At 44.0% G+C, this 10,443-nt stretch overlaps 1 protein-coding gene across 6 annotated transcripts in view; it reads left to right on the forward strand.

Annotated features, from left to right (window-relative positions):
- The window catches only part of LOC144498647 (protein FAM118A-like), a 139,555-nt gene that overhangs the window by 8,421 nt on the left and 120,691 nt on the right, over positions 1 to 10,443 (forward strand). For all 6 annotated transcript variants that reach the window (XM_078220090.1, XM_078220088.1, XM_078220092.1 and 3 more), the window contains one exon: positions 9,623 to 9,672. In XM_078220090.1, coding sequence (XP_078076216.1) covers positions 9,623 to 9,672 — 50 coding nt within the window. The remainder of the gene's footprint in view (positions 1 to 9,622; positions 9,673 to 10,443) is intronic.

Here is a 10,443-nt window from a genome sequence, read left to right on the forward strand (position 1 = left end):
GAACACCTGATCTAGATGGACAAGGGCAGCAGATACATGGGAACACCACCTGGAAGTTCCCTTCCAACACATCCACCATCCAGACTTGGAAATATATTGCTGGCATTCCTTCACTGTTGCTGGGTCAAACTTCTCTCTACAGCACTGTGGGTATAGCTACACCACATGGACTGCAGCAGTTCATGAAGGCAGCTCACTACTGCCTTCTCAAGGGCAATTCGAGATGGGCAATAAGTGCAGTCTAGCCAGAGAAACCCTCATCCCAAGAATGAAGGGAAAAAACCCCAATGAAACAAAGACTATGATGTGCTTATGCCCTCATCGATATTATTTGTGCGGAAATAATGAATGTCTGTAATTGTGGGGAAAAAAAGGAAATGCAAGCTAAAGGTAAAGAAACTGGAGGAATGACTACCTAAAAAATGAAATGATTTCAGTAGGAATAACATGAAAGTAGAGCAAAATTGAATTTATTCAGTAGAATTACAAGAAATCAACTTTTGCTCTACCATGTTAAGTGCTCTGACATTCCACTGCCTGTGGTGAATGCTATAGAAATGTAGGGTTTTGTTGCGAGAAATTTACTATTTCTGTACATGTGCAGGAAGTTTTGGAATACTATAAAGAAAGTAGCACAAAGATGGCAGCTTGTCTGAGTTCAGTAAGACACACACTTAACTCTTGTGAATTTGGTAAGTGAGGGGATTTGGTGCAGACTGGGATGAGGTTGCTGTTCTTGTCTTGTACTAAAGATGTTTGATCCAGAAGAAGAAGCTAGTGACACATGGGTAAGAGAAAGGCCAGGCAATAGTGCAGGGTACTGATTTGGGTAATGCAACCAAAGTGTGACTGGGCCAGATGAGGTGGGTGAGGTCCTTAACGAGTACTTTACATCAGTATTTACAAAGGAGAAGGATGTAGTGGATGGTGAGTATGGAAAGGAGGATGTTAACATTCTAGGACATGTTGAGATAAAAAGGGAGGAGGTATTGGAGGTTTTGAAAAACATTTAAGGTGAACAAGACCCCAAGGCCGGGTAGGGTCAATCCCAGAATCTCAGAGGCGAGGGAAGAAATTGCTGCGGCCTTGGCCAAAATCTTTGTATCTTTAGTCAAGAGCGAGGTATCAGAGGATTGGAGAGTAGCTAGCATTGTTCCTCTGCTTAAGAAGAAATAAGGGCGGCATGGTGGCACAGTGGTTAGCACTGCTGCCTCACAGTGCCAGGGACCCAGGTTCGATTCCCAGCTGAGGTCACTGTGTGGCATTTGCACATTCTCCACGTGTCTGTGTGGGTTTCCTCCGGGTGCTCCGCTTTCCTCCCACAGTCCAAAGATGTGCTGGTTAGGTGGATTGGCCATGCTAAATTGCCCCTTAGTATCAGGGGGATTAGCTAGAATAAGTGCATGGGTTATGGGGTTAGGGCCTGGGTGGGATTGTGGTCGGTTCACACTTGATGGGCCGAATGGCCTCCTTCTGCATAGTAGGATTCTATGAAGAGACAATCTGGGAAATTGCAGGCCTGTGAGCCTTATATCAATGGTGGGGAAATTATCGGAGAAGATTCTTAGGGACAGGATGTACTCACATCTGGAAGAAAATAGGCTTATTAGCGATAGGCAGCATGGTTTTATTTGATTGCGTTCTTTGAGGAAATGACAAGAAAAATTGACCAGGGCAGGGCAGTGGATGTTATATACATGGACTTTAGTAAAGCCTTCGATAAGGTTCCTCATGGCAGGCTGATACAGAAGGTGAAGTCACATGGAATCCGAAGTCAGCTGGTAAAATGGATACAAAACTGGCTTGAGCATGGAAAGCAGAGAGTAGCAGTGGAAGGGTGCTTTTCTAACTGGAGGTCTGTGACAAGTGTTGTTCCACAAGGATCAGTGCTGCGATCTCTGTTGTTGGTCATATGTATCAATGATTTGGAGGAAAATGTAGGTGGTCTGATTAGTAAATTTGTAGAAAGTACAAAAATTGGGGAGTATCGGATAGTGAGGAGGATTGTCAGAGGATACAGCAGGATATAAATCAACTGATCAGCTGGGCCGAAAGATGGCAGATGCATTTAACCCGGACAAATGCAATTTGGAAGGTCTATTGCAGAAGGAAAGTATACTGTAAATGGTAGATCCCTTAGAAATATTAGCATACAGAGGGATCTAGATGTGCAGATCCACAGTTCCCTGAAGGTGGCAACTCAGGTGGACAAGGTAATCAAGAAGGCGTGTGGCATGCTGGCCTTCATCGGTCGGAGCGTTGAGTATAGGAATTGGAAAATCATGTTGCAGTTGTATAAGACTTTGGTTATGCCGCATTTGGAGTATTGTGTATGATTCTGTTCACCACACTACCAGAAGGATGTTGATGCATTGGAAAGGGTGCAGAAGAAATTTAACAGGATGTTACCTGGTTTGGAGGATATGAACTATGAAGAAAGGTTGAACAAACTTGGATTGTTTTCATTGGAGCATCGGAGGATGAGGGGGACCTGATAGAGGTTTAGAAGATTATGATAGGCCTGGATAGAATGGGTAGTCAGTCTTTTTTCCAGGGTCGAAGGGTCAATTACTCGGGGACATAGGTTGAAAGTGAGAGGGGTAAAGTCAAAGAGATGTGAGGGGTAAGTCTTTCACACAGAGGGTGGTGAATGCCTGCAACGTGCTGCCAGAGGAAGTGGTGGAAGCAGATTCTATAGCAATGTTCAAGAGGCATCTGGATAGATACATGAATAGGCAGGGAATAGAGGGATATGGTCCACGTGGAGGCAAGAAAATAATAGGTTAGAGAGGCAACTGTGTTGGCACAGACTTAGTGGGCCGAAGGGCCTGTTCCTGTGCTGTACTGTTCTTTCTTCTTGTTCTTTGGACGAGGCAGAGTGTAAAACAAAGAATGCATCAGCAAATATGTCCAAAGCAGGGAAAAATGGTAAGAAGAAAAGAATTCTAAGCTCTTTAATTGAATGCGTGCAGTATTCGTAGCAAAATGGATGAATTGATAGCATAAATGAGGGTGATCTGTTAGCCATTACAGAGACATGGTTGCAAAGTGACCATAGCTGGTACCTGGATATTCAAAGTTACCTGAGATTTTGTAGAACAGGACGAAAGGAAAAGAAGGTGGGTAGCTCTGCCAATAAAGGATGGGATCAGTTGAGTTGTGAGAAATTATTTTAGTTCAGTGGATCAGTTTGGAGATAAGAATTAGCAAAGGAAATAAATCACTGATGGAATTTGTAGTGTAAGGTCCTGGCACAAATAAGGTTAATGTGGGGCTGAGCACAGTACCCCCACACAGGGTCAGTCTGGTGTTGGACAGAGCCGTGTGCGCAAGCAAGCATGGAGCCAGCTCCGAGTTTGAAGCCTTTCCTGTATATATGTACATTGTTCTTGTAGTTAAACATAGTTAGTCTACTTCAGACAAAGGAGACTTACCAAACGGTATCCAATGATCAGTTCATAGGGCATATTTGGAACAGCTTCTTGAACAATACATTGGATTCAACCAAGCAGCAAGCAATTTTGCCCTGGTAATATGTAATGAGAATTAATTAATGATCTCCTATTAAAGGATCCCTCTCAGTAAGAGGTTTAGAAATGTGGGCATGAAACAAATGTCTTAAACTTATTGAGTTGACTGCAGTGCACTGGGAAAGTAGATTAAAAGGCAAAATGGTAGCGAAGTAGTGACAGACACTTAAGGAGATTTTTCCTAACTCTCAACAAATATATATTCCATTGAAGAAAGACGGTATCAGAAGGATGCACCATCCATGGTTAACTAAGGAAGCTAAGGATGGAATTGAATTGAAAGTAAAGACATATAATGCTGAGAAGATTATTTGTAGAAAGATGTTTGGAAACATTTTTGAAACCAGCCAAGGATGATCTAAAAAAAAGAGAAAATGTAATATGAGAGAAAACTAAAAAGAAATATTTTAAAAAGTCAGTAAAATCTTCAAGTATATAAAAGGGAAGAGAGCAGCTAAAGTGACTGTTGGTGTCTTAGAGGGTGAGATTGAAGTATGAATAATGGGAAATCAATAAATGCCAGAGACTGAACAAGTATTTTGTATGTCCCCACAGTAGAAGACATAAAATATATTCCAAGAATAGTAAAAAATCAAGAAGCAAAAAGGAGGGAGAAACTCAAAATTATCTCAATCACTGGAGAATAAATACTAGGAAACGAATGGAATGGAGCTAACAAATCCCATGAACCTGAGAGCCTGCCTCCTAGGGTCTTAAAAGTGATAGTGGATGCATTGGTCACAATCTTCCAGAATTCCATGGATTCTGGAAAGGCCCCTGTAGAATGAGGAACTGCAAGCATTCTATTCAAGAAAGGAGGGAGACAAAGCAGGAAATTACAGGTTAGTTAGTCTGTCATTGACAAAATGCTCGAATCCTTTATTAAGGAGTTGGTAGCTGTGCATTTAGTAAATCATATTATAATCAGAGTCAATATTTTTTGAAAGGGAAATCGTGTTTGACAAACTTATTAGCGTTCCTGTAACATGCAGGGTGATCAGGGACATTAATAGATGTGTTTTATTTGGATTTCCAAAAGATATTCCTTAAGGTGCCTTATTAAAGGTACTCCACAAGATAAAAGCTTTGGTGCTGGGGATAATATCTGAGCATGGCTAGAGGGTTAACTAACTAAAAGGAAACAACATGTCAGGATAAATGGATCATTTTCAGGTTGACAATTATAAACTAGTGGAGTGTCATGTGGATTAGTGCCTGGGCCTCTTTACAATCTATTAATGACTTGGATGAAGGGACCAAACTATATTTTGCCAAATTTGTTGTTGATACAAAGATAGATAGGAAGGCAAGTTTTGAGGAGGATATAAAGCACCTGCAAAGGATTATTGATAAGCTGAGTGAGTGGGCAAAAAATTGGCAGATGGAGTATAATGTGGGAAAATGTGAGTATGTCCACTTGGGCAGGAAGAGTAGAAAAACAGAATATTTAAATGGAGACTGCAGAATGTGGCAGTTACAGAGGAATATCTGCATCCTTGTGCATGAATCACAAAAAGTTAGCATATAGGTATAACGAATCATTCTGAAGACAAAGGGAATGTTAACATTTGTTCCAATGAGGTGGAGTATAAAAGTAGGGAAGTCTTGCTATAACTATAGGTGTGGTCTCACCAATGCCCTGTGGAGTTTGCTTTGGTCTACTTGTTTAAGGAGGTCGGCTGCATAGGTGCTATTCAGAGAAGGTTCACCAGACTGATTCCCGGGATGAAGGGATTGTCTGAGTGAGGAGGTTGGGTTAATACTCATTGGAGTTTAAAATAATGAGATCTTGTTGAAAAATATTAAATTCTGAGGGGGCTTAGCAGGGTAAATGCTGAGAGAATTCCTTTTGTCGGGGAATCCAGAACTGGGGGGTACAGTTTAAAATTAAGGGGTCTTCCATTTTAAGACACTGATGAGCAGGAATTTCTTCTCCCAGACTGTCTTTGGAATTATCTTTCCCAGAAAATAGTGGAGCTTGGGTCATTGAATGTATTCAAACAGAGCTGGACAAATATTTGATTGATATGGGAGTTTAGGGTTTTGGGGAACAGGCAGGAAAGTAGAGTTAAGGCTAGAATCAGATCAGGCATGGTTTTATTGAATGGCGAAGCTGGCTCGAAGGCCAAATGGTTTACTCCTTTTTTATATCTTAATATTGCAATATTATCTTTTTATATTTAACATAGCAAATTCGTCTTTCTGTACTGAACTGTCTTGCTGGATGAATAGACTAAGGAGTACGAAGTAGGACAATGTACCCAACATTAAGCTCTAAATTGTAATGGCAAAAACGCTGTACTTGTAGAAGAACAGAACTGGCTGCAATTTCTACCCTGCAATGTGTATTTGCTTTATTCTATTGAATTATTTAGAAACAACAAACAATTTGGGGCGATCTTACCGAAAAAATTCTAAGTGCCGAATGACTGTGAAAACGGGAGAGAATCATGTCCACTTTTTGGGCAAGCACCCAGTCGCCTTCACACAGCACTTAAAAAAAAAGAGCCAGAATGTGATTCTCATCAGTAGGAGGTGGGGCAGGAACCTCAGCTTGCTGGTGAATCCAGTTGCTTAGCTTTAGGGGCACCTTTGTGCTGGTGCCCCGATCTCCCAGTATACTGTGTACACAGTACATTGGAAGATATCCTGTCATAACAACACCCCCCCCCCCCCCCCCCCCCAAAGACATCGCTCTCCCCCCTCCTGTTGCTGTCCTGGACATCACCTCCTTGATTGCTGCCCCAGACATTCTCCGCCCCGAATGGCATGCTGGCGGGATCAACAAACCCCCCCCCCAAAAAGGTGTCCTGGTCTATCCCCACTACCTCAGCCCTTCCTACAGAGCTCCACCCCCCCCATGTCAAGGCCCTGCCCCCTTTAGGCCCACCCTCTTGTCACTGCCTAGTGCCATGCTAACAGTGCCCAAGGGGCACTGCCCCGGCCCTGCCCCAACCACCCAGGAGGCTTCAATGGCCTCCGATCCAATTGGCGAGGCCAACACATTAGGTCCTCATTGGTGGGGACCATACATGATCCTTGCCAGTGAGGACCTCAGTCAGTGAGCAGGTAAGGACCAGTATTATCTGGAACTCCTGATTATATTTAAATTAGGCCCTTTTATGGGCGTGAAGCAGATTTCATTGGCCAAATTGGCTGGTAACATCGGGAGAGACGAGCAACTGGGTGTAAACCTGATTTTTTGCCCCTCGCCCGAACTTACTGGCCCGCCACGCCGATCAACGGGCAGGGCAAGCAGGTAAGATTGCCCCCTTTGTGAATCCTTTGTATATGTACTTTTATATTTTTGTTGGCCTGTGTCCATGTGTTCCCAGTTTCTAACTTCTCCCAATTCTCATGAATGGTCATCTATCTCAAATGCTATCTTTCTGTCTCTTGCCACAGAGGCTGTTTGATTTGTTGAATATCGTAAGAAGTCTCACAACACCAGGTTAAAGTCCAACAGGTTTATTTGGTAGCACAAGCCACATGCTTTCAGAGCGCTGCTTCTTCATCCACAAACAGGGCATATAAAGACACAAACTCAATTTACAAAATAATGGTTGGAATGCGAGTCTTTACAGATAATCAAGTCTTAAAGGTACAGACAATGTGAGTGGAGAGAGGGTTAAGCACAAGTTAAAGAGATGTGTATTGTCTCCAGCCAGGACAGTTAGTGAGATTTTGCAAGCCCAGGCAAGTCGTGGGGGTTACAGATAGTGTGACATGAACCCAAGATCTCGTTGAGGCCGTCAGGAGGTGCGTCAATGCCAGATTCATCAGTCGAACTCACAAGACAGCCCCGAACGTAACCCAAGCACAGCACAACGCCATCCGCGCGCTCAAGACCAACCGCAACATTGTCCTCAAACCAGCAGAAAAAGGAGGGTCATACTGAACAGAACGGATGACTGCAAAGAAATGTACCGACAACTGAACAATGAGAAACACGACAGACAGTTACCCCCAGATCCGACCAAAGAACACACCCGTCAACTCAACAGACTGATCAAGACCTTTGATCCAGACCTTCAGAGCACCCTCCGTGCTCTCGTCCCACGTACCCACTACATTGGAGATCTCTACTGCATCCCGAAGATAGACAAGGTCAACACACCCGGCCGTCCCATCGTATCAGGCAATGGGACCCTATGTGAGAACTTCTCCGGCTACGTCAAGGGCATCCTGAAACCCATTTTACAAAGAACCCCCAGCTTTTGTCGCGACACTATAGACTTTCTACAGAAACTCAGCACACATGGAGCAGTTGAACCAGGAGCAGTCCTCGTCACAATGGATGTCTCGGCACTCTACACCAGCATCCCCCACAACGATGGCATTGCTGCAACTGCCATAGTACTCAATGCCGACAACTGTCAATCTCCAGGTGCAATTTTACACCTCATCCGCGTCATCCTGGACCACAATCTTCACCTTCAATAACCAGTTCTTCATCCAGACACAAAGAACAGCCATGGAGACCAAATTCGCACCTCAATATGCCAACACCTTCATGCACAGGTTCGAACAAGACCTCTTCACCGCACAGGACCTTCAACCGATGGTATACACTAGATACATCGATGGCATTTTCTTCCTTTAGACTCATGGTGAACAATCACTGAAACAACTATATGATGACAACATCAAGTTCCATCCCACCATCAGACTCACCATGGACTACCCTCCGGAATCGATTGCATTCTTGGACACACGCATCTCCATCAAGGATGGTCACCTCAGCACTTCACTGTACCGCAGGCCCACGGATAACCTCATGATGCTCTACTTCTCCAGCTTCCACCCTAAACACGTTAAAGAAGCCATCCCTACGTGTACACAGGATCTGCTCAGATGAGGAGGATCGCAGCAGACCCCTCCAGATGCTGAAAAATGCCCTCATAAGAACAGGATATGGCACTTGACTCATCGATCGACAGTTCCGATGCGCCACAGCGAAAAACCGCACCGACCTTCTCAGAAGACAAACACGGGACATGGCGGACAGAGTACCCTTCGTCGTCCAGTACTTCCCCAGAGCGGAGAAGTTGCGACATCTTCTCCGGAGCCTTCAATATGTCATTGATGAAGACTAACATCTTGCCAAGGCCGTCCCCATACCCCCACTTCTTGCCTTCAAACAACCGCACAACCTCAAACAGACCATTGTACGCAGCAAACTACCCAGCCTTCAGGAGAACAGTGACCACGACACCACACAACCCTGCCACAGCAACCTCTGCAAGACGTGCCGGATCATTGACACGGATGCCATCATCTCACGTGAGAACACCATCCACCAGGTACACGGTACATACTGTTGCAACTCGGCGGCCAACGTTGTCTACCTGGTACGCTGCAGGAAAGGATGTCCCGAGGCATGGTACATTGGGGAGACCATTCAGACGCTACGACAACGGATGAATGAACACCGCTCGACAGTCACCAGGCAGGAGTGTTCTCTTCCTGCTGGGGAACACTTCAGCCTCTGATCTTCGGGTCAGCATTCTCCAAGGCGGCCTTCACGATACATGACAACGCAGAATCGCTGAGCAGAAACTGATAGCCAAGTTCCGCACTCATGAGGACGGCCTCAACCGGGATCTCGGGTTCATGTCACACCATCTGTAACCCCCACGATTTGCCTGGGCTTGCGAACTCTCAATAACTGTCCTGGCTGGAGACAATACGCATCTCTTTAACTTGTGCTTAACCCTCTCTCCACTCACGTTGTCTGTACCTTTAAGACTTGATTACTTGTAAAGACTCGCATTCCAACCATTATTTTGTAAATTGAGTTTGTGTCTTTATATGCCCTGTTTGTGAACAGAACTCCCACTCACCTGATGAAGGAGCAGCGCTCTGAAAGCTTGTGGTTTGTGCTACCAAATAAACCTGTTGGACTTTAACCTGGTGTTGTGAGACTTCTTACTCTGCTTACCCCAGTCCAACGCCAGCATCTCCACATCATTGTTGAATATCTCCAGCATTTATATTTGATTTCCAACATCCACAGTATTTGGCTTTTGTAAGACTGAAAGTGGGCTAACCTGGCCTTGATTTGTGAACAAAAACATGTTTTTGTTTTTCAGGTACACATGGATTCAGATAGTCCTTCTCGAAACCTTGAGCAGAAGTCCAGGTAAATACCTGATAGTGGAAATAAGTATGATCTATGGTGCAAGGGCTGATATGACTGATCCAAAAGAGGATTTAAAAAATCTGATATGCTTAGATGAATGCATGGCATTACTAAAGTTTAAAGGACAAAGGGAAAAACAAGGAAGTAATATTTGGACAATACCAAATTTAGACTTTACATTTAGAGTTGCATTGATTTTAGGCGCAGAAAGTAATTGGGTAAATTAAGAAAACTCAAATCTTCATTTCAACGCATTAAGGGTGCAGGAGGATAACAGTACTCAGAATGAGCACACATTGGGCCCGATTTTACCATTTTGAGTAAGTGCCGAATCTGGACATAATGCAGATCTGAGCCTGGAATCCTCTTTCCAGCGTGCCCATATGCTTTTTGCCGGCTCCAGTTCAATCCGCGCAGTGGGCGGGGCTTAGCGCTGCCGGAATGATCGGAGCTCTGAACTGCGCATGCGCAGTTTGAAAAAGTCTGAAAAAGCGCGCCCGAGTCAGATCGCAGATCTGAGGAGTAGAAATGATGCCTTGACTTAAAATCATACTTGCGAGTAAATTTCTCACTCAGAATGACAATTATTTGTTAGTTTAAAAATATAACCTGTTCCTGTGCAAGCCACTCAGAAGCAATAAACACAGCTGCATGTATGTAACTACATTTGCAATTTGCATCATTCTTGCTGATCAGAAGTAACTTTTAATATTTCCATGATGCCACAAATCTGTGTTGTTAAACACAGTTACTGAGTGGGTGCCGAAAGAT

Source organism: Mustelus asterias, chromosome 9 (genome assembly GCF_964213995.1).
Source record: "Mustelus asterias chromosome 9, sMusAst1.hap1.1, whole genome shotgun sequence".
NCBI classification, from domain to species: Eukaryota; Metazoa; Chordata; class Chondrichthyes; order Carcharhiniformes; family Triakidae; genus Mustelus; species Mustelus asterias.